Source organism: Drosophila ficusphila, unplaced genomic scaffold, assembly GCF_018152265.1.
Source record: "Drosophila ficusphila isolate 14025-0441.05 unplaced genomic scaffold, ASM1815226v1 contig_414, whole genome shotgun sequence".
Lineage (NCBI taxonomy): Eukaryota > Metazoa > Arthropoda > Insecta > Diptera > Drosophilidae > Drosophila > Drosophila ficusphila.
Genome location: NW_025064328.1, coordinates 19169961 through 19197443, shown reverse-complemented (window position 1 = coordinate 19197443; position 27483 = coordinate 19169961). Strand labels below are relative to the sequence as shown.

At 43.2% G+C, this 27483-nt stretch overlaps 7 protein-coding genes across 10 annotated transcripts; 3 read left to right on the top strand and 4 right to left on the bottom strand.

The window, feature by feature from the left end:
- Positions 1 to 467: 467 nt before the first annotated feature.
- LOC108094202 (probable cytochrome P450 6u1) lies at positions 468 to 3639 on the bottom strand. The gene is made up of 3 exons (XM_017194657.1): positions 3541 to 3639; positions 1395 to 2600; positions 468 to 1105 (listed from the first exon to the last, which is right to left on the bottom strand). Exons 2-3 carry the CDS (start codon positions 2434 to 2436, stop codon positions 687 to 689), a joined length of 1461 nt encoding a protein of 486 aa, XP_017050146.1. The 5' UTR covers positions 2437 to 2600; positions 3541 to 3639; the 3' UTR covers positions 468 to 686.
- LOC108094211 (probable Ufm1-specific protease 1) lies at positions 2651 to 3875 on the bottom strand. Its single transcript, XM_017194669.2, has 3 exons — positions 3865 to 3875; positions 2890 to 3616; positions 2651 to 2827 (listed from the first exon to the last, which is right to left on the bottom strand). Exons 1-3 carry the CDS (start codon positions 3873 to 3875, stop codon positions 2702 to 2704), a joined length of 864 nt encoding a protein of 287 aa, XP_017050158.2. The 3' UTR covers positions 2651 to 2701.
- A 536-nt stretch (positions 3876 to 4411) lies between these two features.
- LOC108094200 (rap1 GTPase-GDP dissociation stimulator 1) lies at positions 4412 to 15264 on the bottom strand. The gene is made up of 4 exons (XM_017194655.2): positions 15156 to 15264; positions 6809 to 7714; positions 6072 to 6458; positions 4412 to 6012 (listed from the first exon to the last, which is right to left on the bottom strand). Exons 1-4 carry the CDS (start codon positions 15160 to 15162, stop codon positions 5408 to 5410), a joined length of 1905 nt encoding a protein of 634 aa, XP_017050144.1. The 5' UTR covers positions 15163 to 15264; the 3' UTR covers positions 4412 to 5407.
- On the bottom strand, positions 10878 to 15260 carry LOC108094204 (dnaJ homolog subfamily B member 12). The gene is made up of 4 exons (XM_017194661.1): positions 15156 to 15260; positions 11429 to 12191; positions 11203 to 11369; positions 10878 to 11143 (listed from the first exon to the last, which is right to left on the bottom strand). The coding sequence occupies exons 1-4, from the start codon at positions 15160 to 15162 to the stop codon at positions 10971 to 10973; spliced, it is 1110 nt and encodes a 369-aa protein (XP_017050150.1). The 5' UTR covers positions 15163 to 15260; the 3' UTR covers positions 10878 to 10970.
- Positions 15265 to 15998: 734 nt separating the features above from the next.
- LOC108094203 (G protein pathway suppressor 2) lies at positions 15999 to 18800 on the top strand. Of its 3 annotated transcripts, none has more exons than XM_017194659.2 (5): positions 15999 to 16737; positions 16798 to 16897; positions 17487 to 17537; positions 17635 to 18107; positions 18458 to 18800. In XM_017194659.2, exons 1-5 carry the CDS (start codon positions 16297 to 16299, stop codon positions 18647 to 18649), a joined length of 1257 nt encoding a protein of 418 aa, XP_017050148.1. In that variant the 5' UTR covers positions 15999 to 16296; the 3' UTR covers positions 18650 to 18800. The 3 variants fall into 3 exon arrangements, with proteins under 3 accessions (XP_017050148.1, XP_017050147.1, XP_017050149.1); XM_017194658.2 differs by having other exon boundaries at positions 18446 to 18800; XM_017194660.2 differs by lacking the exon at positions 17487 to 17537 and having other exon boundaries at positions 18446 to 18800.
- A 2842-nt stretch (positions 18801 to 21642) lies between these two features.
- Positions 21643 to 27093, top strand: LOC108094218 (23 kDa integral membrane protein). Its single transcript, XM_017194676.2, has 6 exons — positions 21643 to 21752; positions 23333 to 23444; positions 25725 to 25916; positions 25985 to 26146; positions 26217 to 26411; positions 26756 to 27093. The coding sequence occupies exons 2-6, from the start codon at positions 23385 to 23387 to the stop codon at positions 26825 to 26827; spliced, it is 681 nt and encodes a 226-aa protein (XP_017050165.1). The 5' UTR covers positions 21643 to 21752; positions 23333 to 23384; the 3' UTR covers positions 26828 to 27093.
- On the top strand, positions 21670 to 23272 carry LOC108094209. 2 transcript variants are annotated; one of them, XM_017194667.2, is made up of 2 exons: positions 21670 to 21752; positions 22084 to 23272. In XM_017194667.2, the coding sequence occupies exon 2, from the start codon at positions 22093 to 22095 to the stop codon at positions 22810 to 22812; it is 720 nt and encodes a 239-aa protein (XP_017050156.1). In that variant the 5' UTR covers positions 21670 to 21752; positions 22084 to 22092; the 3' UTR covers positions 22813 to 23272. The 2 variants fall into 2 exon arrangements, with proteins under 2 accessions (XP_017050156.1, XP_017050154.1); XM_017194665.2 differs by lacking the exon at positions 21670 to 21752 and adding an exon at positions 21773 to 22013.
- Positions 27094 to 27483: the final 390 nt, after the last annotated feature.

Below are 27483 nucleotides of genomic sequence, written 5' to 3'. Positions count from 1 at the left end.
CACACTTATTCTGTTAAAGGAAAATTAACTGTTAACCGATTCAATGAATCGGGAATTTTAAATGGAACTTTTGAAGGAGTAAGATTTGCTAATTAACTAATTCTACATTTGTAAATTTTTTTTAAGCACTAAAAAATAATTATTATGTTTCTATTGCAAGCGCTTCTCAACCTTTGTAATACATACATACGAGTTTAAAAAAAAAACATTTTAAGGAAACAACTTCCTGCTATTTTAAAATTTTTTCGCCCAATAATTATATATGTATAACGATAATTTTGAAACCATTCAGAAAACAAGACTTTAAAAACGCACTAACCGTTTACAACACAATAAAGACACTAAGAAAAATATACAAAAATAGTTATGTTATATATATATATATATATACATATACTGAGACAAATTCTACTTATCACCGATTCATATAACTTGGTTTGCTAAAAAAATAATTAAAAAGCAACAAATAACTATAACAATAAGGGTATTTATTTGTTCATGTTGTTGAGCTTGGTGCAGTAGATTATAAAAGTCATCGTCAGCATTATCACACAAGTCCACAGCTTAAGGAAATCAACGAATTAAGTGCGTATACAAATATAAAAACAACTTAAACGCTTTGTACAGTAAAGCAATACCGAAGCAAACAATACAAAATAGGCGATTCTCCAGCAGAGCCTCTAAAGCTAGTCCACTCCTTCCACATTGAGCTTGATGTCCGATTTGGGCATCAGGAGCAGTCTCCGGTTGTCGTACTCGATGGGAATCGTGGTCTCCGCACAGGGGGAATACCTGTGGTCCTTCAGCAGAGCCACCAGACCCACCAGCAGCTGCTGTTCGGCGAACCGAGCGGCAATGCATCCCCGCAGGCCATCGCCGAAGGGCAGGAAGGCAGCCGGCGGACGGGATCTCCTGGCCTCCTCCTCGAACCGACCCGGATCGAAGCGATCTGGATCCTCGTATAACTCCGGATCTCTGTGAATTGCCGCCGTGGGTATCAGCACACTGTTGCCCTTGGCAATCACGAACACCGATTCGGGCAACTCGAATTCTTTGGTAGCACGGCGCAGCAAAAAGGGATGTGGTGTGTGCAGACGAAGCGTTTCTAAAAAAAAACCAAAGCGGTTAGAATGTAAATGATACTCAAAGTTAAGGAAAAGCGCTTGATTTTTTAACACTTAATAGAGTAAAGTTATAAATTTTATAATAAAACCAACGAATATAACAACATGGATCATTTCTGTACAATTATTTGGGAACATCTGATTTAAATTGAGGTTATATTTTTGCTTTAAATTAAAAGTTTTTAAAGAACGAAGAACTTATCTGACATTATCTACATCGAAAGTAATCAAATGCATGGTCTTACATCTCTAACGATTTTTCGCACTTACCATTTAGGACCTGCTTCGAAAATTTAAGCTCTCTGAGGCACTCAGGTGTCACTTGGCCGCCCTGCTGCTCCAGTGTCTTTCTGATTTCCAGCCTGGTTCGATCCTGCAGCTCTGGCTGGCGAGCCAATTCGTAGAGGCAAAAGGAGAGGGTGGCGTTAAGGGGCCCCAAACCAGCCAGGAGGAAGCCAAAGGCCTGAGCGGCAATCTGGACATCGTCGAGCGGCTGGTCCGCGTTGGAGTAGAGCTGCAGCAACGTCTGGAGTGGCTGGCGATCCCTTCGGCGTTGCTCCTGCATTTGCGAGAGGGCCACTTTTTGAAAGTAAGCCATGGCTGGCTCCGCGTAGCTCTTGTACTGCAGCAGCCGCGCGACGAGTGGAAACTCCAGAGCCAGGTACGCCTGCCACAGCTTAAAGTCGCCCCAGTTGTTGCGTGTCCACTTGGCAAACTCCTGGTGATCCTGGCCTCCCAATCCGAAGGCCGTAGAGGCCATAACATCCACGTTGAACGCAGCCACCAATTCGCTGATGTTTCTGGTTTGCAGACTCGTTTTGCCCAGGTTGGTTTGAATTCTTGAGGAGATCTGTACGAGCCTAGGTATCAGCTTCTTCATGTTGGCGGGGATGAAAACCTCCGCTGATTTGGCGTGTAGAGACCGCCATTTGTGGCCGTCCAGCTGCAGGAGATTGGCGGACAGCGGCTCTCCACTCGGATTGCTGTAGAGACCTCGCGATGTGAAGTGCCCGGCGTCAGTGAAGACAATTTGGTGCACTAGCTTCAGGTCCAGCGCCAAGATGAAGGGTTTAAGGCAGGCGTAGAAGCCCACGAAAGGAGCCCTGCCCTTGTAGCCGGCGTAGACATCCCGTAAGGCGTCCTGGACGTGCCGCTTGCCGCCCACCACACCCTTTATGTTGCCCCACAGGAATTTGGGCTTCTCGTGGAGGATCCCGCGTCGCTTCCAGTAGCCCAGGCTGATCTTAACCAGGGCGTAGAAAATGGAGAGGGCACCCAAGGCGGAGAGCAGAGCGCGATGCAGCAGCTCCATGCTCACCCAGCTGTCTTTTTTCAAGTTACTCGCAGCGTTTGCTATGTTTAACAGCTGGCAGTAGTTGTTCGTCGAGGTCTTTGGGTCTCAGCTGCGCCGGCTTATCAGCGCCATTATCGGTCGATTGGATTCAATAATTGATAATGTCCATTGAGCAGCGGCCGCTAAAATGGAAGAGAAACTTGGCTATAAGGCAACATTCAATACGTAATAATAAACTGGGCTGAGCTGGTTTTATTGCTGAAATAAGTGCGGAGAGAAGTCACTACGGCTGCAAAATGAGGCACAGATTGTACGTGCTGGCAGGGAATTCGTCGACTGGCACCCAACGAACGTAGCCCTGATCGATTAACTGCTGCCGGGTGCTGGGCACGCCCACGAAATGGGGATCCTAAATGGGAAATCGAGCGATGAGGTCACCGGGTAATAGAATGAGATAACTTGCCGACTCACCACCACCAGCAGGAAGATGTGATCCTCGGCACTGCAGTGGTAGCCTACAATCGCCTTGGAGGAGGTGTCGCTCAGTCCTCCCATGGCGATGAAGCCTTGGTACTCCTCGAAGTATTTGCGAATCTGGCCGAGGATCTCAGGAGAACTCAGCTCCGTTGCGTGGAGAATCCTGCATGGCAGCTGGAATAACACATCGATCACGTAAAACTCCTCCAAAGTGCCGATCCAATCGCGTGACCCCTTGAAATCAGGTCCCTTGTCGTCAATTGCCACCAGGATGTGCTGTATATCCGGGATGGAGGGCACATGCTCTTCGCTGTTCCTTCGGCGCAGGATCCAGGATATGGCCGACTGCAGTGTGCGATATCCACATCCCCAACCCGCATCCTGGTGGCCATCGCATCCGTAGTGAAAGTATTTAAAAGCACCGCGGATACCCAACGTCTGTCCGCCCCCTGTGGGCGTGGCCAGGGTGCTCTGCGGATCTTCCAGAAGTGAATAGGCATACTTCTTTGGCCCAATCTTCAAGGGCACCGACGCGGAATCCCCAAATTCATTTACACAATTTTCCATCGCCAAAAGTATTTGATTTCGAAACTCGGAAATTTGATAGCCTACGCCTGCTGCACCAGTTCCTTTTTGTTTATTTACCTTTCGCAGACGTATTTGTTTTGTGAAAGTGAAATCGCAGCAGTGAAATTGGAATGCAAGTGTTTTTTCCTCCTGGCTAGAGATGGCACGGTGTGAAGTGTCATGCACCAATAACAAAGTCAAAACAATAAAATCTAAATAAATTATATATTAAAGTAAACTAAAAATATTTGAAATAAGCAACATAATTTAAAATTTTATGTAAAGACCCATTACAAATTATATTGGTAATATAAATCACTTTTATGGTTTCTTTTGCAGTCCGTCTCTAACCATCTTATCGAAATATCGATATCAAACTGGTTTTGGCGCCCTGACACTCACAATTCAAACATGTCTAAATTCTTTTTCTTATTATTCATGCATTTCAAATTTTATTTGAATTATAAAATTTACATTATTGTGTTTCGAATTCATAAATATGTTTTCTGGTGAACTTGTGTATGTAGGTGTTTCAACGCTTTATATATTAACACCATTTCTCCTGAATTGTGCTCTTTTAATTTATAGTTTTTTGGTGACCAAACTGTTTTTAGTACGTGGTATTTAAGAATTGGTAAAATTTTGTAGTACTCTACGACTACACTTTGTAAAATTTTACTTTCATTATTGAGTTTCAACTATTTTCTGATTGCTGATTGTTACTGAGTTGCAGATTTGTTAATGTTTAAAAGTTAGCTTAAAAAATGCATTGGATAACTTCACTGAGTTTTACAATAAATAGATGGTTTCTGCAATGCTTGTGTCTGTGCACCAATTAAAATACCTAAATTACATTGTGCGCTTAAAAAATGATTTGTTGTCGTTTCGTTTTTGGTTTGTGCCAGCAACGGTTTAAAAGGGCTCGATTAAAAATTATAAGTACAATACATAAAATACACTCATTAAATATATTTAGCGATATCACCACGATTTGTTATTGTGCTCTTAAAAATCATGTAACAGAAAAGATTAATATGCTAAATTATTATTAATATTATCATATTTATACGTATATGTTATGTATATTATAAATATCTATACCATTTGTATTCTTCCCCCTCTCTATCGGATTCTTCTCATAAATGCAGTCAAAATACGCTTGCGTCTAAAAAATACATTCCGCTCTTATCGTTTCCGCGTTCTAAGTGTGCTGAAGTTCTGCATCTTTCGTCTTTCATCATCCGTCTTACCGAACTACAGTCAAGTCTACTTCTGAATCGTTGCTCTAAGGTGAAAACTACAATTTTCTCCGGTTTCAAGTGTGTTTGTGTGTGGGTTAGGGTGGGTTGATTTTCAAGAAGCATTAGAGTCTAAGTCATCCAAGTGGCCACCTAACAATAATCGATGACATTTTTTTTTTTGTCTTTTTGTGGGTTCATAATAAAAAAATATTCGAAATTGTATGAGAATTACAGAGGCTGCACAACCACGTTTTTTTTTGATTTAACAAACAAGAAAATATTATTTCTATTTAAGTGAAGTTCAATTTAAATTAAACAATTGTTCATTTAAAATCGTCGAAAATACTGAATAAAAGTTTAATAGGAAAGGGAACACAAAAAAACCAAAATAGTTTTAAGTTTTTGACAATTAGGAAGACCATTTGGAAATTTTAGCTCGATGGAAGCGAAAATGTATCTTTGGCAATTCTGGCTGATACTATGGTCCAACATTAGTTTCCAATCTCATACAATGTGTTGAAAAATTGATTTGAATAAAATGAATCGATCTCGCTTTCGACCAAAAGTGGAATAGAATTTAGAAGGAGATAGCGGAGCGTTGCCCAAAGATAATTGTTCGCCCCCCAAGGTATTCAAATCGACCCATCCTACTGTGAGGCATCCTGCGGTGCTGGGATAAATGCAATGCCACGACCCCGTTTCCCTTACAAGGTGCAGTACTCGGTGAGAATGGGTATAGACTTCAGCAGCTCGTTGATGTTGTGCTTCTCCAGGTGCGCCACCAGCTGTTCGGAAGACTTGAGGAGGTTGACGCAGTTCTCAAGGTTCTCGACAATCTCCTTGGTCATCGAGTCCGACGACTTGCTGATCAGCTCGGCCAGCTTCTTGCCCACCTCGCACTTGACCAGCTCGTCCTGCAGGCGCTGTGCCTGCGCCGCCTCGCTCGCCTGCGAGAGGTAGACCACGGAGAGGATGCAGAGCGCGATCAGCGCTTCGTTCTGCATCACCAGGTGCTGGGCGGTGAGCATGTTGACCATGGCCTCCACGGTGCCCTCGTTGGCGAGGAACTCGCTCAGGCTGCTGCGGTCGTAGTCCTGGGTGAGCGGAATCCTGTCGGCGATCTGTTCGGCGGGTGCGTCGCCCTTGCGCGGCAGGGCGTAGGCGATTTTGCTGAGGTAGGCGTGCTTAATTAGCCAGGCCATGAGGCGCAGAGACTCCCCGGTGACGCCCGCATAGTCAGACGATTTGCTCCAGTGCACCAGCTGCTCGATCAGCGTCTTGTTCTTCAGCAGCTCCAGAGCGAGTTTCTCTGCAAGAACAGATGTGGTCAGAGGTGCGGATCGCGTGCGCTGTTCTCGACATACTCACCCTGTCCGTCGACCGTCATGCGAAGCGTGCCCAGCAGCTTGAAGACGACCGGTGGCTGGTGGATCTCCAGCATTGGCAGAATGGTCTGCACCAGGCCCGCCTGGATCACCGCGTTCTTGTTCGGCTTCGGGATGACCAGGTTGCGCAGCGCGGAGAGCAGGGCGTGCTGCAGACGCACGTCGTCCTTCACCCCGTTGTTCTTGGCCAGCACCTCGAGCAGCTTGTTCATGGTCTGCTGCTCCACAAAGTAGATGCAGTGGCTATCGGTGCGCGCAAAGTTGCCCAGGGCCAGCACGCCGGTGGTCAGCAGATCGATGTCCGACGAGTCCAGCCAGTCGACCATGTTCTTCAGCAGCGGTGTGGTGTACAGATAGGTCATCGATTCATCTGCAACAACCGAAAAAATCATCAGTTTCTGTTTTGAAGGTTTTAAACTAAGTGTAACTTTTACATGCTTTTTATTTTAACAAAAAACAACTTAGTAATATCGCATTCCTTGGTCCAACAACATACATATAAAGAAATGACTAATCAAATTAGGAATTCTAAAAAATAACTTAATACGCTATTAAAATATTTATCAATTTAATGGTTTTTGACTGCAATTAAATAATAGGGAATTTCTGGCAATTTCTATTTAAGTACATTAATTAAGTACATTGAGCAATAACCAATTTTCGTTTCAAATTTATTTCGTATTTGACCAAGAAATGGGTAATGTTTCTCATTACACTTACCACCCGTAAGAATCAAAACGATGAGCTCGCAGGCGAGCTTCATTAGCGCCCTGGCTTCACTTGTGCTGGCAAGGGTCTTGTACTTCTCCAGGAGGTTGTAGATGGTTTCGCACAGACCGTCCTTGGCCAGGATCAGCTTGACCTCGTCGCTCTCCGCCTGGTAGTGGAGCAGCTCCAGGCACATCTCGGCCAGGTCGGGGTTCGTGGAGGCGGCCAGGATGCGCGACAGCTTGATGTTCAAGGAGGAGTCGAAGTTCAGATCCGCCACGTTCTCGGTGAGAATGCTGAGCAGCGGGAGCGTGTTCAGCAGCAGGTCCTCGTGCTGTTCCACATTGGAGGCGCCGGTGTCAATGATGGCCTGCAGCTTCTTCATCACGCCCAGCTCCATGGCCCGCTTGGCCAGTCCCTCGCCGCCGAGCAGATAGTTGGACAGCAGGCCACCGCGCACCTTGATGAACTGCGCCGCGTTGGCCACGTCCTCGATGCTGCCGATGTCCAGCAGGCGCAGCAGCACGGCATCGCCCTCCAGCTCCAGGATGAGGTCCCTGGCCTCGTCGTTCAAGTAGCAGATGTTCCCCAGAGCCCGGCATATCTGTATGGGCAGCTCCATGCTGCCGTCGTGCGTCGGCACCTGGCGCAGGCACTCGAGGAAGGCGGATATGATAGCCCGCGTGGTGAACTTCTTGCGCTGCACCTCCGACTTGGTGATCTCCGCGATGCACTTGGCCGCCTCCTTGCGCACGTTCGTGTCCTCGCACTTGGTGAGCCCCAGGAAGCAGTCCGCCAGCTCGTGCTTGTCGAACAGCTTGGGGTCCTTGGTGGCCGAGATCTCGCAGAGAAGGTTCGTCGTGTTCGCCGGACTGACGCTGGTCGTCTTCAGCTTCTCAATTAGCTCGTCCATTTCAGCTAGGCGGAGCAAAGGAGAACGCAAATGGTTACTGGGTGTGAAATGTTTTAGCGAAATAGTTTAAAAATGCCAAAGTGAAAGATGAGTTCTTACTTAAATTCAAAAGGTTTTTCTTTTTTTCTAAAACCGTTTAGTAAAACAAATTTATTATATACTTGTTTATAACTTTTTAATTGTTTGCAAACAGCAGCTCACTATCAAAACGAAATGTAAATTCGCTTCTTCCAACGCTTTGTTCCTTTAACTAAATCAAAGGAATTCAAGTTTTACAACGAGCCAACTTTAACTTTACTTGACTTAATAAATGCTCGGTAATCATATTGTTTTATTTTCATGAGGTTTGAGTAGTTTAGTAAGTATGTATATTATTCGGAATTTATTTTTAGCACGGCAAACTGTTCCGTTTGAAGGAGCACGCACTGTCATTGTTGAGCACCGCAAAATTGATTGGCAATTTCGATTACCGTCGTTGGCTGGACGGAGTGAAGACAAATGGTCTCAAGGCGAGTTATGGGTAGGAGTCATGGAGTCATGGAAAAAGCGTTCTGCATTTACCGAATAGAAAGGCTTCATTTCTGTTTTTGCCTCTCTAGTTCGTTTGAGTTCCATTAGAATCTACTTTGCGGAAATGGCGAGGAGAATTTGTAAAGCGTGTTCCACATTAAAGGTTCATTTCGCCCCCAAACAGATGGCCAGGATTATAAAGGGACCCAAGATGGGCGTCAATTTGCATAAGTCCTGGCCAAAGGACATTTGAAGAAAAAACGGAAAAACAATCGGGATTTAATGTATTGTAATGATGGAAATTTAGGGCACTGCAAATGTGGGGACTGTGACAGGAGACTGGGGTTATTCATTGTTATTTTAAAGTAAAAAAATCAATGTACCTATTTAAAAAGCTTGAATTCATTTATAGATATGAAAATAAATTAATGGAAATAATTAAGACACACTTTTTTAATGCATACTTTGTTATATTTGTTGTTATTCTCCGTATTTATATACAAGTTCAATAGAATGTACACAATTATTTGGCTTAAACTCAAATTCAAATAGCGAGTTTTTTGTTTGAGGCCGAGACATAGAATCCCGCTTTATGGCCAACATTATCACAATATTATTATTTCAGTCAGTCCCTTTTTGCTGCCGAGCACACATGCTGGAAAACACATTCCGATAAGGCACTCCAGCAGGACTAAGGACTAAGGACGAAGGGCAAGGGCCAGACTCTGGCACTCGACAACTGGCGACAGTTGGTGGCAACGGCAACAGCAACAGCAGCAGCAGCAACAGCGACAGCGGGAACATTGAGTGGACTGGGGTGGGCAATTCAACAAACTTTGTGGAGCATAAATAATGAATAAGTGAAACAAAAAGCAAAAAGAGCCCTTCTGCCGGGCGGGCAGCCATCGCCATCATCATCCACATCATCAACGGCGGCAGGATCCTCGATTTGGCATAGAAACAGCAACAAAGGACACAGCAGCAGCAGTCGGAGCAACCTGCACAAGAGCAATAACAACAACACCAAACTAACTCGCAGACAAGTTGCACTCAGAAATGTAACCCCAGCTCTGATGAACACGAATAAAATTCCAGTGTATCGACTTTAATATACCTTAATGGTATTATTTGCGGCCATCTTAGACATTAAACTTGTGGGGCAGAACTTCATATCCACTTTCCTAATGTTCATATCTGTTGAAAATGTTACATCTTTATGTAAGTAGTTTCAAATTCGTAAAGTGTTTACTAAAAGGACACATCTCCTTCAATTTACGAGGGATAATTTAATGGGTAAAACTTAAAAGTATTTTTAATCAAGAAGTGAACAGGATGAAAAGTTTTAAATAGGTATAATTTACTGGACATTAGTTTCTAGTAATTCTATTATTACGCCCCGTTTTAATTTAATTTTAAATTTATCTTATTCGACCCTCAAAATGCATTTTAAGCAACACAATATACCCAGAGAACGTATGGGTGAATGGGATGCATCTGCATATTCAGGTATAGGGAAATTGTTGCATTTGTTTGTCCCGCCGCAGCTGACTGAATGCAATTGGACAGGTGGCAGAGTCGAGTCGAGTCGCCCATTGGAGTGACAGGTTGACGAGGGCGGGGGGATTTGGTCTTCTGGATGCGGGATGAGGGATGAGGGACGATGGACGATGGAGGGGGACAGGTGCAGTGGCTGTGGTAGCGTCACTTCCGTCTGACGGAGCTGGCAGGAGGTGGCCGAGCTCCTTTAATGCGTCTCGGTTGCTGCCTCACCGCCTTTTGCGTGCCTCCGAATGTTTGCTTTGGTAACTGGTACTCGTTGGTATTCAGAGTATGCCATTCGTCCATCCATCCATCCAACCATCCATCCATTCCGTTCGAGTTCCGTGGCAAGTTCGTTAGCTTTTCGTTGCGGAAGCGGCTACGTTCGAGGCATTTATTCGCTTGAATTTCTGGGGCAATTGCTTTATTTTATTTTCGTATTTTCCTTTTTTTGGTTTTTTTTTTGTTTTTGGTTGATGGTGGGGGACCTTTGCCCGCGTTTTATATCCAGTCCGTCGTGGTATTTTGTTTTCTCCATTAAACGAATCACTGACTTTGGCTACACACAAAACTAGTGCAAAACTTATTGTCGGTTGCATGTTTCATTCGTGTGCAATTTGCGATGTTGAAGTCGCTTAAAGTCAGTGTAATGTTGCTTTTTGGGCCTGTTGCCACCCAACGAATTTGGGAAATGTGGGTTAAGTGGGAAGCAGAGGCTTGGCACCAAAAGTGGGACCCATGGGAACCGTCTTGTTTAACGTAATGATTTTTTTAGTTGTATAACCAGGTGATGCAAGCCGCAGGTCATGAATATTGAATGAGTTTGCGGGCTATTCAAGTGTATACTATCACCTACGAGGTTAACTAAAAGTGACCGAGAGTTAGGTGAAATTTGTGTATTCATAACTTTAAATTAAGCATGAGAATGTTTCAACCCCAAGAGATTATAAAAAAAGAGTATTATTCAGCACTTAAACCAAGAAAGAACTGAAAGAAATCAAAGTCCGTAAAAACATATAATTAGACGTAAGTTAAAAAATGCCATTATCTTCAAAGGTACCTAATCTTATAACCCATTTTGAATGGGTTGACAGAGATTACCCTAATTAAACAACCTTAGACGTTTTTAAAAGGATTTCCTTTATTCTCCTCCTAAACTATTAGTATTAATATCACTATTAAAAGCATTAAAAAACTTGACACTCCTCCATTCTAGTCCTGCTGCAAGCGTGGCTCCTCCGAGGATCGGTTCTCCAGAAGCAGTGGACTGTGTCTCAACTTTCCCAGTTGGAGGAGGGCCTGGCAGGCGGGCGTTGGCATCTGGCTGGCTTGTTCAAACAGCTTCCGGTTGTTTCCCTGTCTCGCCCTCAAGAGCACTGTATCCCCTGGAAGAATAAACACATCTGTAGCCCGGGAATCTTTAAAGAGTTCTGGTCAAACTCACGCAAACTGCGCTCTTGCTTGCAATTCTGCTTGAGATCCGATATGTAAACCTGCTCGATTTCTATTTCCAGCTTGGCCAACTGCTGCTCTGTGTATTTCGCGAGCTCCGCTGGGTTTACATAGTATGCCACATGGTTCGTCTGACTGACGCGGCGAAAACTGTGGGTTCTAAAGGAAATGCGATCGGGATACAGTCACCTCAGCATCCGAGTGAGTCCGGAACTCACCTGGTTTGCTTGAAACTGTAGGCAGGTGCTGCAGCTATGTAGTGCATGGTGATGAAGAGGAATACCAGGGAGGCCACCACTCCGATCACGAGCTGCTCGGTTTGGTAGAGTGACTGCCGCTGTGGCATCCGTTGATTGGCCGCCTGATACGGCCTCCGATCAGCCTGCTCCTCCCCATAGACTCCGCTGCCACTCAGGTAGTCCTCGTAGTCCGAGCGGTTCTGCCCGTGGTGATCGCCCACTGACGTCGCTATGTTGTACTCGATCCGCTTCTGGCAGTCCGTGAGGCAGTCCGCCGCCTCGCTGATCCGCCGGAAGGCCTGCTCCGCTCCGGGAGCCCGGTTCTTGTCCGGATGGAGGCGCAGCGCCAGCTTGTGGTAGGCCCGCTTCACCTCCGAGTAGGTCGCGTGGTGCGAGACGCGCAGCACTTCGTAGTGGTTCTGGCAGCGCAGCACCTTCTGCACCACGTCCAGCATCTCGAGCGTGAATCCCTGAGGCAGTGCGTCCGACTGGCGGGTCGGGCCGTACATCCGCTGGGCCTCGCCCTTCAGGCGCAGTCTCACGAGGATGTTCTTCAGCTCCAGCAGGGCCATGATGTCCGCATGTTCCCGCAAGCTCTCCAGCTCCTCGTTGATCCGCAAGAGGGCCTGCTCGTAGTCTCCCAGGCAGAGGTCACTTAAGACCTGATCCACGCACAGTGTCCTCCGCTGATGGTCTCCCATTGTGGATCCTTCCGTTACTGGTTTCCGAGTCCCTCCTCCTCCTTCCCAGCAGCGTGGTAAGTAGACAAAAAGTATTCGGTTTCTTTGTTCGTTTGCAAACTTTTAATTTTGATTGGTTGATTTGGGGACAATTCTGGACAAGGCGACACTTAACGAGTTAGTGGGTTGTTCTAAGTGTCTTCGGGATTTCAGTGGTAGCCAAAAAACTTAGTCGAACATCAAAGGTTGTATGTAAATGTGTGCTGGGACCACTATATCCTTAAACACAAATTTAGTTTGATCTATTGTTAATGAATCTGAACAGTTGAGAAAAGTGAACTATAGTCGGGTTCCAATTTCACCACATAGAGTATATTCAAATTCAGTTAACCTTATACAAAGTTTATTTATTTGTGCTCAATCTTCAATGCAGATAAACTGAAAGTTCAACACAAGTTGTTTAGTTGAAGAGCCACTTGAAGTTGGTTGAAACGTTCTGTCGATGGGGGATTCCCCCAAAATGCCAACCCTCTTGTGGCCCCAAGAAGTATGCTTCACAACTTGTCATGGGGACATGTCCTCCTCGAAGAGACTCGAAAGTTAATTGAAATTAATTTCTATGCCAATTTGAATAGGGCACGAACTCAATTAAAACAGAGCTTGCCACCCCCACAAAATTTCCTCTATGCTCCGCCCTCCTCCAGCCATTTATTCTCAAGGCCATTAGGAGGGCCAAAATCTTATTAGCAGTAAAAAGAATAAAGCGAGCGAAAGGCAGGGTGAAGGCAATCACAAGTCAGCCAGCTCCATAGATGAGGCAAATGAAGCAACGACGCCAGAATACGCAAAAAGGAGGTGGAAAAGGGCAATAAATTCGTCGCTGGGCAAACTACAATAACAGCCAGCTAATCTGGGTAAGCTGCGTGGAACGAATGAAAAAAGCCCAAAATAATAATAATAACAATAAAGAGGCAGCAGCTACACAGCTCGTCGAGGGAAGCGGCCTGTTTTGGCAACTGATATCGGCCTTATCTGAATCAGAGCTTTGGGGTTGATGGAAGCCGCAGCCGCAAGGACGGCAGTCAAATTGTGCCAAAGACGGCGAGCGAAAGCGTCGACAAAATGCAGTCACAAAGGACCAATTAAAGTCCAAAGTGACTGAGCCACGGGGAAAACGTGGCAAAAACCTCGCAGCTGGGATCTGCACAGAGAAGAAATTTCAACGGAATTTCTTTGGGTAAAAGTTAGTTATCATGGCCTTGAAGTTTCTTAAATTTGTCTTTTAACCATCTGAGATATTTATTTGTATTTTAATGCTTATCGAAATGATGGATTTCTTTTATCCACCTTAATTATGACTGTTGGATTGATGAAAGAGGCAACAATTGATATTTAACCCTTAGTTTGTACACACATTATGGAAACAGTTTTAAACTTCCATTTCTTTGAGTGAGGATTGGGTCTCGCTACGCTGGGCGCAGCTGGTGGGTTTCGTGGGCAAGTGATGGATAAAGTGGTGTGGGGTTTGGGATGCACTGCCGTTCCTCAAAAGGGGGAAGTTTTAAGAGCCCGGATTGCCAGCACGTTCAAGTGTTGTTTGTTGTCGTTCTGCACAGGTTCTCCCTTTGGGAAAGGGTATACAAACAGTACAGTCCGTGAGCAGTTTGTGTTTATGTGTTTATTCAATGCAGTGACAGTTGAAAACTAAGAAGTTCAGAGACGTTGTTTACATTAAGCAATTCTCATCGGTGACTGACCTAAATATTGTATACATTTTTCATGTACATACCTATGGTTACATTTTGAAAACCTTAACAAACCTTATGAAGTATTAATTGAAATAGTATATATAATATATTTAAAGAAAGTAATTATTATCTGTTTTAAAAAAGTTAACCATTGGAAATACAATAACTAATAATCCTAATAAACTTAGCTAAAATTTGTTGGCCTATCAATTAAAAGCAAAGGGTATAAACACCCTATGTTTCAACTCTGAGCATTACTTCCATAATTTTCTTTCTGGACCATATTTATGGATTAATTCAGATTAAGTACGTCAGAAACAAACTATTGTTGTTTGTAGAAAATCATGTGATAAAATAGGACTTAAAACTTAAAATGTAAGCTGTTTAAAAACTCTTATTCTGTTTTGAACTTACATAAAATAGCTTTGAATACAAAATAAAATTGTTTATGTCATGTTAAAATGTCATTATGTCGACTGATTGTTTTTGTAATATCCGAATGATTCGTCATTTAATTGATGATAAAATAAAATACGATTTGTTTGCTGTGTATTATATGAGTTTGTTTGCTATGTCACCCCCCGGGGGATAAAACGAATTGTGAAGGGCTGGCCGTGGGGAGAGTGTTGAGACACGCCGGTGAACCTGGCACCTCGCAGGAGGCATATTCTCATTTATTAATGCGTCGACACTGCTGTTCCCAGTCGGCAAACTCCACTCCAAATCCTGCGGTGGAGTGGGTGGCTTGGGTGGATGGTTTGTGCAAAACGGTGGTGGCCAATGCCTCAGCCACACTTAAATCCCGCCAGAATTGCCGGGGCCATTAAAGGATAAAAAAGACCGGGATTTCTGATTGGGAAGTAGTTGGTGACCCCGTTGATAAAGGTGGGAATCTGCTGCTGTGCAGCCAACATTATGCCTAATCCTACGATCTGCCCACTGTTGAAGGGAGAAGGGTAAATATTGATTTTTCTCACATGTCTCCGGCAAACACACATCTCGTCTAGGGAGCCCCATAAACCCCTTCCCCCTTCCCTTTCCACCTTGTTCACTGAACAACTCCCCCCCAAGAATTTCAAGCACCTGGCAACGATTTTGAAGTCTTCGCAGCTCGTAAATGCTGCACTGCATCCATAAAATGTTGCACATAAGGAAATAGACACACACAATGACTCGCATGAGTTGCATTTGTTTATATTACGAAAACAAGAAACCCGAGTCTCTTGTTTGCGCTGGGTGCTGCTTTTAAAAGCGAAGAAATGCTCAAATATTACTCACTCGCCATGTTTGCCGCCTTTGTTGATTATTCCGCTGCTGTTTCTACCGCTCCAGTCACCGTTTTTTTGTGTTTTTGTTATTCTGCGGTCGCTTTTGTAGGCACGTTATATCACTTGTTAACTGGTTAACACTGCTGATGGGTTAATGGCTGCTGGTCGCAAGAACTGAACACATTTCACGGCTTTCCCGTCGCGTCTCCGTACAACTTCCGTAATTTCCGCACTTTCCGAATTTTCCGTCGCGTCCACACGTTCAACCGTACCAACAACTAAAATTCTAGTGTGGCCGCGACGGGTAAAGCGTACTTCAGGGATACTGAAAAATACCGAAACGCTCTATCGACCTTATCGTCAGATAAACAAAGTCTGGCAACGCTTTTTAAATTTTATGGCTTGTCTACACTAAAATATTCCTATAATCTTAAGGAATTTTGTTAGAATAAATAACTACATTCTTGATATTATATATTTATTAGCTTTTTTTTTTTAAAGATTTATTATAAAAGGATCTAAAATCCTGTTTCACTGATTCAGGCTTGACAAAACAAATTAAAGTGGGCAGGCAAGACCATATAAGAGCTAACAAATTTTTTTCAAGCATTATTAACACATATGTAAATACTATACTTTCTTTTAGGTGCATCAAAAGTGCCAATAATATTCGGCTATAAAAAATATTCGCCGTATGTGCAAAGAAGAGGTACCACGAAAAGATGTCTATAGATTGGACGGCTTTATATGATTACATTCATTAGAATGTTGAATAAATAAATGCGAAAACAAAGGAAATCAATACCTAAAAATATATACAAAGAATAGCAAAATAAGCTAGTTAGCTAGCTTAGCATCACAATCAAGAATAGGTGGCAACCCTATTCAGCACATCCCACACAAAATAAATTGTTTACCACAAAAAACCGTGCTGAAATTGAAAAAACCCGAGTGCAGCCCACCGCCGAGCATTTCAATTGACCCCAAAGGCGTTTGGCAAGAGTTTTCCGGAGTGGTGCATACTTGATTTTCCAAACATTACCAGAAGCACATCATTCCATTTGGGGAGCCCCTCCGAACGAACAGTCGCGATTGCCCGGTCGTCCACGAACGCTTATAAAATTGGCAAGATAACTAAGCAGAGCACAAAGATGCCGCCAGCATCAGCGGTGAACAATAGTAACGCAGCCGCCCAGGCGGCGAAGGCCGAAAGGGCGGAGAAGCTGCGCGGAGCACTAAAGGGCTTCATCGTGGCAGATCGTCAGCGGCGCCAGGAGGAGTTCGAGGCGCAGTGCGAGGAGCAGCGGCTGCGGCGGGAGCGCGAGGAGCTGGAGCGCCAGAACCAGGTGGCCCTGGACGACACACGAGGCCAGATCACCCGGCTGGACGAGCAGCTAGCAGACCTGCACAGCCAGAAGCACCAGCTCACCGTCCAGCTAAAGAAGGTGCTCAACGAGGATGAAACACGGAAGAAGCTGGCCAAGGAGAACGAGCTGTACGCAATCCAGCAGGCTGCGGCCTCCGTGGCCAGCGGCCCGGTCTTCCTGCCGCCCCTCCGCCTCCAGCACCAGCACCACCCACTGATGCAAAAGGTCTGGGATCAGATTCTGTGTCGCCCAGTTTCTAATACTCCTCTCCTTATTTTCCAATAGCCTCCGACCGGCGGACAACCCGGAAAGAGGGGAAGGAGTCCCTCGCCGCCTAGTCAGCAGCAGGCTTACTACAAGAGCGCCGCAAGCTACGCCCAGCAGAGTAAGCCAGCGAGAGGTCGAGGACGTGGTCCTCAGGGCCTCCAATACAGTGAACGCTTCATAAAGCAGGCAATCGAATGTCACTTGAACGTAGGCGTATTTTATTAGTGTTATCAGATTGGTTAGAGATGGTTTTAAGGACTAAATTTGTTGTAATCTTAAAATCTTGTTGGTCGATAAAATAAGTTCAATTTTCTATTTTCAAAAAATATAAATATTTATCCTGAATAAGAATGTTTTTCGGGCCAAGGCCAGAAATCATTAGAGTTGAGATTACCTTTTCTTATTTGTTATATTATGCAAGTAGAAGCCATTACGGATTATTTGCAATCAGCCGTATTTAAATATGACCTTGTTAAACTGCAGATTTCATTTCAAGCTATAACAATTCGTCTATAACTGAACTTGATTGACCAATGTCTAAGAAAAAGTATATATTTGCTCCTTGAAGCTTTCACTGTATTTGACTAACTGCTCGCTAACACCCCGCCCCGCTCATGAGAAACTCATTCGACTGCGCACACTAACCGCTAACAACACAGGCACACAACTTATGTTCATTTCGTTATTTGTTTACGATCGATTCGCAGAACACGATGACTACCGTCGTGCCGCGGACTATGCTAGATTATCATGGAACAGTAAGCACCTCACTCGCAATACCAAGCCCGAGATCCTCCGCCGGAACGCTCGCAGCCTAGATCCCCCAATGAACCCCCCGCTTTCCCTCTCTTCCAGAGACCACGGCGCAGTATCCGGGCACGGGCACGGTCTTCTACCAGACGGCCGCCGCTCCGCCGACGACGCAGCACCAGGCGGACGCCCGAATCCAGTCCATCTACAATTACAACCTTCCTCTGCGCCAGGCGTACCACGTGGACCTGCCCAGCGCCACGGTCAGCAAGCCGCCGGACTCGCAGTCGCCCAAGGCGCAGCCCATGCAGGTGCTCCACATCAACCTCGACCAGCCTGCCATCTCGCAGGCGGACCTGGTGGCCCAGGCCGGCGGCAGCATCTCGGTGAAGGCCGCCCAGCCGCAGGTGACCATGGAGAAGCTACCCGACCGCTACCACATTCAGGTGAAGCACGATGGCCAGCCGCCGAGCCTCGTCCCACCCCCGCCGCACCTGCTGTCGGAGGGCGTCATCTACAAGCCGCTGCTTAGCGAGCTCTCGCTGCATCCCAACGTGCTGCAGATAAGCAGCAGCCAGGTGGGTCTCCACTCAAAGCTGGCCACAGCAATGGCAATTAAGATGTTGTCGAGGTTGCCTTAAAAATCTATTCTAATACAATCTCAGGCGGCAACTTTTAAAAGGGATTCCAAGTCTAACGTATCAGAAATATTTTTAAATATGTTTACCAAGTCTGAGATAATGTACTCCCTAATTGCAGTGTGAGTTTATTTTCCAGAGTAATGTTTAATGTAAGAGAACAGATTTATAAGTGACAAAGTTATTAGTCTTTAAAGTTTAGAAATTTTTTAAGTTAAATGATGTATAACAATTTTTATCATTGACAAAACTTTAACACAAACTTAACATCTGGCCAGTTTCCTCCACAGAATCCTAAGACGGCGGGAAGCATCACACAGGGCTACGCCCCCGGTCGAGGTGGATCCGCCCACGAACAGCAGTTGGCCCGGCAACAATTGGCGATGCTTCCTGGTCAACCGGGGGCCCCGTCCGGATCCGTTTCCGGGTCCCCCCAGCCGCCTCCTGGCCAGCAATTGCACTACACACGCGGACTTTATTAGCCCCTGAAAAGGGTTTAGCTATGGAACTCACTCACTGATATACTTACGATTTTAAATGGACATTATACTGACTGCGCTACCCACGTGTAGTCGACACACGAAATAAAGCACACAACTATGGCGTCCCTATTTTCCAATCGATAACTCAAAACTATGATTTGATATTGTTTGGTATGCGCTGGTTGGCATGGGTATATTTAAATTGCTGTGGTTGGGGTGGTGGATTAAAATTACTTACCCGCAATCGATTTTAGCAGTCACCAGTTCCTTAGTTGCAACCTACTGTTCGCAGAGTAGTATAGTAAAAACGCTACATTTCAGAGAGTCGGTCAACATTTACAATATAATGTTAAATGTCTATTAAAATAAATACGCGTATAGTCACCACTAATCTTTAGAATGAAGATTATTTTCGCTATATAATATAGTCGTGGTTTTTTGTTAGATTTTTTAAAGTTTTAGCTAAATAGTTTTAAAACAGAGAGACTAATTCAAAAGGAAAAAACAGACGAACAAACCTACATGTCTACATATGTAGATCGATTCAGTTGATGCTTATCCAGAATATACATATATACATACATACATACATATATACTTTATGAGGTCTGTGGTGTCTTGACTGAAATAAATTGCAAGGTTATAATAACCTATTTGACATACCTTTCAAAATATCTAAAAGAATTCCACAACAAATTATTTGCCATGTTATTTTTACTGAAATTGGTTTTGTTTCACCATAAATCGCAGTTTTTTTTGGTTTATTCAGCTGTCAAACAATTTTACAGGCAGAATAAAAATTCCAAAAATGTTTCCGATTAAATCAAATTTTAATATCTGATTTTGATTTTTGTAAATTTGTGTTACCATTAAAAATATATATTCGAAATTTAAAAATAAAATTTTAAAATGTATACAGATTAGATTTAGATTACCTTTACATCTAAAAATTCCCAAACGTTCTCTTGATATTGGCAAACAAAGAAAAATGTTTACTAATGTTTAATCACACATTTTGTTTTAAGCTTGTTATTTTTTTTATGTGACAAAGCAAAATATATTCTGAAGAATTTGGTTTTATTGTTTTTGTAAAATGTTTAAAGACTTTATTATTTTGAGTGGGAGATGCTTATCATAAATTCTCCTCCTGGGGGATTCCACGAAATTTTCCCGCGTTATTAGTGCTACGCTAATTTGAGAAATTGCTCGAGTGTGACGCATTGTAGTTTTCCAAATCCCGACCGCTAGCTTTTCCTGGCCGATAATTGCCCTCCCCTTGAGAGATAATCTCACTTAAGTCATTCCCTACTTAACGGTAATTTGACATTTACAAAAAGACGCTCGCTGGAGAGGAAGCTAACCAGAAATGACAAACAAATGATTCATAATTGATTCTATTTTCTCGATAATTGGGAACGTTACACAGGGAAAAACAACGAAAAAATTTTGTGTGATTCATTCTGGAGAATTTTAATTGTAATGAAAAACATCCATGTATGTACTTATTTTAAAGCATGTTAAGGTCAGGGCCGGCGGAAGGCGTGGGTAGTACTACCCACCTGGAGCTTCTGAAGGTGGGTAATTACCCACCTGAAAAACAGAGATGAGAACCTTAAAGTGAGCTTAAAAACTCACGGAACATTTGAAACTTATTTTCAGTTATAAGTTAGTTAATAATGAAATCAGTTCAGAACAATATGTTAAATTTTATTGCTTGTTCTGATTGTTTCATTAAAATTATTTGTTACCAACCGGATGGTAAAAAATTATGTTCATTTTAAAAAATGTTCATATTGATATTGGTCTTATCGAGTTAGATATTTTTTTATGTGCTTGTCGCTGTGGAAATACATTTAAATACGGAACAACGTGAGGTTAATTGTGCGGAGCACACTTGTTAATTAGGAATGCCAGCGGGTGCGACAGTTGGCGTTCTTTTCTCCAAATCCAAAAATAAAATACACTATTCCAAGCCACGTTTTCATTGGATTACGTAAGTTGAAAACCAGTTTCTGCTGTTGTTGTTGGGGTTGCCTTGTTGTTGTCAGTGTGTCAAGGAAAAGTTACAGACAATTACAACGCCCTTCTGTCTGGTAATTAAAAACGGAAGCCATGTCCGAAGCCATACAAGTAGTGACTAGGTGGCTATTGAAACTTCCAGCCCGTTGGCCCAAACTGGTTGGCCCGGCTCAGTAGCACTTTCATGAAAAGTCCGCCCACGACAATCCAAAAACCGCAAAACACGTTCGCCAGCTGCATTGGAAATCGCATCGCAAGTTTTGTGGTTAAACGCTGCAGTCCAACTTGTATAACCTGGATAACAACAAAAATAATAGAATTTTTAATTTAGGCATCTAAGAAAATGGACAAGGAATAGATCAATATTAGGCAAAAAATATTTGGTAATTGGATAAGCACAAACAATCGAGTGGAAACGTGGATTTCGTAGTCTTTTAAACAGCATTCAAAAGATATTTTCTGAAACTTTTTATAAATACACATACAAAAACATACGAGTTTAAAGGATGTTTTATTTTCCGTCATAGTCAGTGGATGGGAAAACTATTTTACAATGTCGAAAAGCTAAACTCTTTATTAAAATAATGTAATATAAAATTATTGGCATCTGAAAAAACGTGTACATATACATACATTCAATTAGTATAGTATAGTATACTTAATTATTATTATTATTTGATATGTATGAATATGTAAACCTGTATGTATTACAAAATGTTACAGCACTTTTTAAGTTTTCCCAATCTCGATAGCTAGCAAAAAAACAATCAGCGACCGCAGCAAATTTGCATAAGTAAACAAAGGGCTCAGTCAGCTCGATTGGTAACAGAGAGGGGTAAACAAGTTGGCGCACTTACCATTGGAGGAAGGGGGATGGCGAAGCGTAACCAAAACAAATACTCGACGTGTATCAGTGTGAGTGCGAAGCAACAGGCGGTTGGGGCTGCCTTAATCGCTATAGCGTAGCTTTTGACCGATCTCGTCGTTCAGTTTGCATTGAAAACGACTCTCGAACGGTTGGTTCGTAAAGCGGAGCGCGCGTAAATTCATTCAACAAACAGAAAAACAAAGCGGAAAACTCAAGGTGTGTGTGTGGGTTTTGTTTTCAAACTGCGTGTGCTTGTGTGTGTGAGAGAGTGAGTTGAAGAGAAGGAGCTCAGCCAGTGTTGAAAAGTGGGGAAAGTGCGATCTTAGTAGCCACACTAGTTGTCCCGGTCGCACTTTAGCAAATGTCAAAGTCTGTTCAGTAGAAAGACAGTATTGTGGCTAAGAAAAGGCGAATCAGCGACAAAATTAGCCACTACGTATAGATTAGGCCAACAAAAATACATAACGAATCTCTGTGGTAAAGTGACATCAGCCAGTGAAAACATAAAACCCAGAACAAGAAACCCTAACCAGCGAACAATTTCCAGTTCTTCCAAATGGAGCCGGCCAAGGATTTTGTAAGGGCCAAGTACCAGGACTTATGTAACTTCCTGGAGCGGGACACGCGCGGCAGCGAGCTGGCCATCTACGGCACCTCGGCGCTGATGCTGGCCGTGGCCTATGTGAAGCGGAAGCCCGCCTACCTGGTGCGCCAGTTTAAGCAGCCCTCGCACATCCCGGAGCGCTTGATCAGCGAGCGCGTGATGCACACGGGCAGGATTGCGGGCGTGAAGCAGCAGGAGCAGGACACTCTGCTGATGATCCAGCACCGCCCTCTGATCCCGATCTTCACCAGCCGGCGGCGTCTGCTGCCCGTAAAGCTTCCCGGCGTGCGAGTGAATGCCAACGGGTACTCCTGGCTGCAGCAGTGCCTCGTCGGCCGCGAGGCCACCTTCCTGCCACTGAAGTCCGCCAAGGGGCAAGACTTTGTCGTTTGCCAGCTGTGCTTGGTCCACCCGCCCAAGGGCAACCAACTTCTGGACGTCTCGGAGACCCTGCTCAAGCTTCGCTTTGCTCGATTCGCCCAGGATGCCGCCGCCGCTGTGAAGAGGAACGGAAAGTACTACCAGCACCTGAAGAAGGTGGAGCGCTCCACCGCTGAGAAGGAAGCCTGGCTGTCCTGGGCCTCCGGCTATCCGTACATCTGGCGGCGCTACCACGAACTGAAACAGCGCTTGCTGCCCAAGGAGAAGCTGCTCCCGGAGCTAGTGCGCTGATCCAGATCTCCAAGATCCTGCCTTTTACTTAGCTGTAGGGTTAGCTTCCCACCTTTAACATAGTTGTAGGGCTAGCTACTCCCTACTTTCGCCAAATGTGCTTTTTTCACTAACTTGTGCTCTTTTTTTGTGCTTTTTTTTTTGTAAATTAGCTGTTTAAACAGAACCGAAATCCTTTTGCCAAGAAAACACTTAAGATGAAATACGCAAGACAGTCTTGAAAGTACATTAGTTATAGGACTAGCTAGCCACTAACCAAACGAAAAAACGACAATTGATGCCCTGGCGGTACGTGATCGAGTGCTAATTTCCACACCCAGTAAAGCCTCAGCGTTAGCATTTTTCTAAATGTTCAAAATAAACAAAATGTTTTTATCACGGATGACATCAGTGCGTGTGCCTGTGTGTGTACGTGTACGTGTGCGTGCAAGTTTTCCAAATAAAACGATTGAATACCTAACTTTTAAATTTGTATTTGACTTTTTCTATTCGATTCTTTTTCCGTTCCCCAAACCATCAGTTGCAGTTGTCCCTCCATCTCCACCAGTAATCTCGTAAAGAACTCAAGCACAATGAGCTGCGGAATCTCCATGGTTAAATATATACTATTTATATTCAATTTGCTCTGTTCGGTGAGTAGAATTAATTTATTGTAGATTATATCATTTCCCAGCGCCATTGGCCAAGCCCATTTCAGTTTTCTCAGCCTTATGCTTGCAATGATATCATAAGTGTGGTACGGTAAAAACGGGTTTTTCCTTAAAATGTGTATGTTTTTTGGACAGTTGTTTTGAGAGTCGAGGCCTACAAACTGGTTGAGAATGTTACTCTTAAATTCCGTAAAGGGGCTTGTTGAAAGCATTTAAACCATCGAATTTGTTATATCATCTTAATGAAATTTACCTTACCATTTCTAAATGAAAACTCATACAAAAATCAAATGAAATACTTTCCTTTTTCGGTTACGAATCGCTCTGTAAATGTAATATGGGGGCAGAGCTTGAGATCATCAGTATGCCAAACCTGTTATTGAATTTGGGCTACCATTGTGACGTAGTGGTTCCCAAAAATTCTGTATTAATTTGTGTATACTACGTGTTTTGTTTATTCGTTGGACTGCTGAAAACGAGTTTGGTTTGGTTAGGCTTAACAGAGTTCCCCACATCTTAACGCCAGAAACATGCATCCCATTAGTTGGCCAGCTCGAGGTTAACTGGTTTCAAAGAGCCAGCAACAAACAGTCGTTGAAACACCAGCCAGCAGTGGCGTTTTCGATATTGTTTTGCAACTTCTAACTAACTGCCCCAAAGTCGTTGCACCGCCGGGTGAAACTGTACTTCGGCTAACCAGTTTCAGGCCCAGATTTGCAGGTGTGATTGGACTGCGTCGGAGGCCCAGCATTTTTACCGTCACGCGACCGTGGATGTCATTCTCTACAGCGGGAAAAATTCTTAATTACATTTCCAAGTCAGAAACTAACAAATAAATAAAGGATAAATCAACACAAAACTATCATTAAATTGAAGGAATTCCTAACCCAAAATCTAAGCGCTCTTTAAATAATTTAAATGAGTTAGTCAACAAGTCACTGTTGACTATGTATTTCAGCAATTTATTGCGTTCTAGTAGACGAAAATTAGGTTGTTTTGACATGATGGCTATTATTAAAATTGCGATTCTAACTAAAAAACTGATTATACAACTAGTATGCGTTGTTTTTGTTGTCTGTAAAACACACTCCCACTTTGTCTAGCAGTGTTCAATGTAAAGTTACGTAATTTAATGGGAGGGGTGCACCCGAATATAGTTGACTTAATTAAATGTGAACTTGCTCCCATTGCGAGTCGAGCCAAAACTCGGAAACACAAATTTCTTCTACTCACGCAAATAACAAAAAATGGGGACGTAGACGGTACACTTGAACTCAATTCTTATGGATTGGTGGGGGCTGATTGACAGAGATGAAAATACCAGACAGTGGGTGGGTTTTTTTCATAATTAGACTTCTGTAACAGTTCTCTCTGTTCTGATCCCATCTGATCTGATCCAATGAACTTGTGAACCCATCTGCTTAGTCATTGCTCAATTTTGTTGGTTGTTAGTTTTATTAACGCATCTAATCTAGAAAATGCGGTCTGACGCAAGGTAATACAAAATCAAAGCCTAAGCAAATTTGTTTTTGATAGTTATCGTAGATTACTCGGAACTGTTATATTTAATCTAAATTAACGAAATCAAGCGAACAGATAGGAGATAAGGTTTTGATATGCATGGACATTACAGGTAAACAGCATAGCCTTTAATTATAATTTAATTTTACGGGTATTATATATATAATTCTACTATTGGTCAGATAATCGACTTAACCAAACCAAAGTTCATTTTTTATCTCTTTGTTTTTCTGCAGTGCATTGCACTTACTCTATGCTTTTAGAACAAAGTGGGATAAACTTTTAACGTTAAAAAGCTTTTAGTTCAAAATAAAAAGCTTCTGGTAATCCCAATAAACATTTTCTCAGTGAATCATGTCGTAACAAAATTTTGATTGGAAAGGATATATACTTATACCAAATTTTAGAACGGGTCAATTCTTGGAAATAACTTTTTCAAAAGAGCACTTACACTTAGAGCATTTTAAACATTTACATGATAAATTGGTAGACCTTTTTGAAGCACTCATTATATATTACTAATTAGGCAATCAGCCTTATATTTTCTATCTTAGGCTTTAAGTTCTATGACGCTAAGGCAACAACAAATTGTTAAGCTCAGATTTGTGAAATGGTATTTCTTTTTTAAACAGTAGGATCGAAAGGATTGTTTATTTAGAAAAAAACCAAAGGTATTGGGACTTGGCTAAATGGCTTAGAGTCGTTTACAAATTTGTAACATTTAAAATACTATTCTTTCAGATATGTGGCATCTTGCTAATCGTCTTTGGAGCTCTGCTGTTCAGCAAAGTCCACAACATCGATGATTTCGCGGATGCCCTGAAAACGCAGCAGGTGCCCGTGACTATGATTATCCTGGGCGCCGTTATCCTGCTGATCTCCTGGTTCGGCTGCTGCGGAGCCATTCGCGAGTCCTACTGCATGTCCATGACGGTAGATACCTTTAATTGCCTTAACGAACGAATGATTATGATATACTAATGATTTATCACCCATTGCAGTACTCGATTCTGCTGTTCGTCCTGATGATCGGCCAACTGGCCTTGGTCATCTACATGTGGGTGCAGAAGGACAAGTACTTGGAGATCATGGGCGGAGTGGTAGAGAAGGCCTGGGAAAACCGCACCCGTCGATCAGACTACATGGATGCCATTCAGATCAGCGTAAGTTCTCCCTAAATACTCAACCTTTTTGAAGGGGTTTTAATGCTCAACTCCTCTTTAATCCGATCAGATGCAATGCTGCGGACGCAGTGGCTACAATGACTACACCTTCCAGGGGAAATTCCCTCCCTCCTGCTGCAGTGACACCAACAACTGCACCACCGCGACGGTTTACAAGAACGGATGCAAGCACGCCTTCGTCGATTTCTGGGACAGGAACAGCGACATCATCAAGTACGCTGGCCTGGTCATCGCGGGCATTGAGGTAAGTTCTCCCACACTGAACAGGAGTTTCTTGGTTGGGAATATTCTAAGTTACCTCTAACTTAAAAGGCTAAATGTACATGAATTGTTTTTACCCGTAGGAATTAAATTTGGCACTCTATTTGCTAATAATTCCTCCCATTCAACTATATTTCTTATTGATGATGTTTGATTGTGAATGATACTTGATTGCGTATTTTCCTTTTGAATGATAATACGATTTGTCGTACAAGATCCATTTTTAATACAATACTCTTATGCATGACACACCAGGAATTCCATCCTATGTAGTTTGGCTACAAATATTTACAAAATGTTCAACCAATCTCCTGTAATTCTTTTCAGTTCGTGGGCTTTGTTTTTGCCTGCTGCCTGGCGAACAGCATCCGGAACTATCGACGCCGTGCGGACTACTAAGCGCTGGAAAAGCAGGCCTTTTACTAATTTTAATTGAAACCGAAAGTACGAATGATGTTGCCCAATTTTACGAATATATCACCTGATACAGATGGCCATTGAAATTTACATAATCTCAAGTTTTAGCAGCAAATCCCATATCGAATTCGAGCTGATCCCTTTTTTAAGATCGTTAGTTGAGAGCTGTATTGATTGTGCTAATATTTTTAACTGTACAAAATAATTTATACTCCTAGAGATTGCAATAAACTGAGAAATTTATTATATTCATCACTGCGTGCTTGCTGTTATGCGATGTTTAAAAAAATAGAAGCATTACTAAACTGTTTGATTGTGGGTTGGGGCATTAAAGTTGTTCGATAAGACTTTCCTAGTGAACCTGAAAGAAAAAACAGTTGCGCGAAGCAACAAACACAGAAATTGATTGCCGAACTTATCGATCATTGCTTTTATTGGCATATTTCCATAGAACTAACCTATCAAGTGTTTATATTTAGCTGGCTTAGTGGGACTAACATGCAATCTTATCTTCGACCATTGTTGTTTATCTGTTAAGGGAATCTGAGCACTTTCCAATGTCAAAGGGAAGTTCTCCTTCCCCAAAAACCCCAACAATTATCAAAATCTAAATCGGGGGCGTTAGAGCTACGGTTGGA

Coding starts and splice junctions, on each gene's coding strand:
- LOC108094209 (XM_017194667.2), top strand. CDS start 22,093: ATGGAGCCGGCCAAGGATTTTGTAAGGGCCAAGTACCAGGACTTATGT.
- LOC108094203 (XM_017194658.2), top strand. CDS start 16,297: ATGCCGCCAGCATCAGCGGTGAACAATAGTAACGCAGCCGCCCAGGCG. Junction 16,738..16,797: donor ACCACCCACTGATGCAAAAG/GTCTGGGATCAG, acceptor ATTTTCCAATAG/CCTCCGACCGGCGGACAACC. Junction 17,538..17,634: donor TGCTAGATTATCATGGAACA/GTAAGCACCTCA, acceptor CCTCTCTTCCAG/AGACCACGGCGCAGTATCCG.
- LOC108094211 (XM_017194669.2), bottom strand. Junction 2,828..2,889: donor ACATCTTCCTGCTGGTGGTG/GTGAGTCGGCAA, acceptor TTTCCCATTTAG/GATCCCCATTTCGTGGGCGT.
- LOC108094218 (XM_017194676.2), top strand. CDS start 23,385: ATGAGCTGCGGAATCTCCATGGTTAAATATATACTATTTATATTCAAT. Junction 23,445..25,724: donor TATTCAATTTGCTCTGTTCG/GTGAGTAGAATT, acceptor CTATTCTTTCAG/ATATGTGGCATCTTGCTAAT. Junction 25,917..25,984: donor CCTACTGCATGTCCATGACG/GTAGATACCTTT, acceptor CACCCATTGCAG/TACTCGATTCTGCTGTTCGT.
- LOC108094204 (XM_017194661.1), bottom strand. Junction 11,370..11,428: donor TACAGTTTCAAGCAAACCAG/GTGAGTTCCGGA, acceptor CATTTCCTTTAG/AACCCACAGTTTTCGCCGCG. Junction 11,144..11,202: donor CAAGCAAGAGCGCAGTTTGC/GTGAGTTTGACC, acceptor TTATTCTTCCAG/GGGATACAGTGCTCTTGAGG.
- LOC108094202 (XM_017194657.1), bottom strand. CDS start 2,436: ATGGAGCTGCTGCATCGCGCTCTGCTCTCCGCCTTGGGTGCCCTCTCC. Junction 1,106..1,394: donor TTCGAAGCAGGTCCTAAATG/GTAAGTGCGAAA, acceptor GTTTTTTTTTAG/AAACGCTTCGTCTGCACACA.
- LOC108094200 (XM_017194655.2), bottom strand. Junction 6,459..6,808: donor CGTTTTGATTCTTACGGGTG/GTAAGTGTAATG, acceptor CGGTTGTTGCAG/ATGAATCGATGACCTATCTG. Junction 6,013..6,071: donor CATGACGGTCGACGGACAGG/GTGAGTATGTCG, acceptor CTGTTCTTGCAG/AGAAACTCGCTCTGGAGCTG.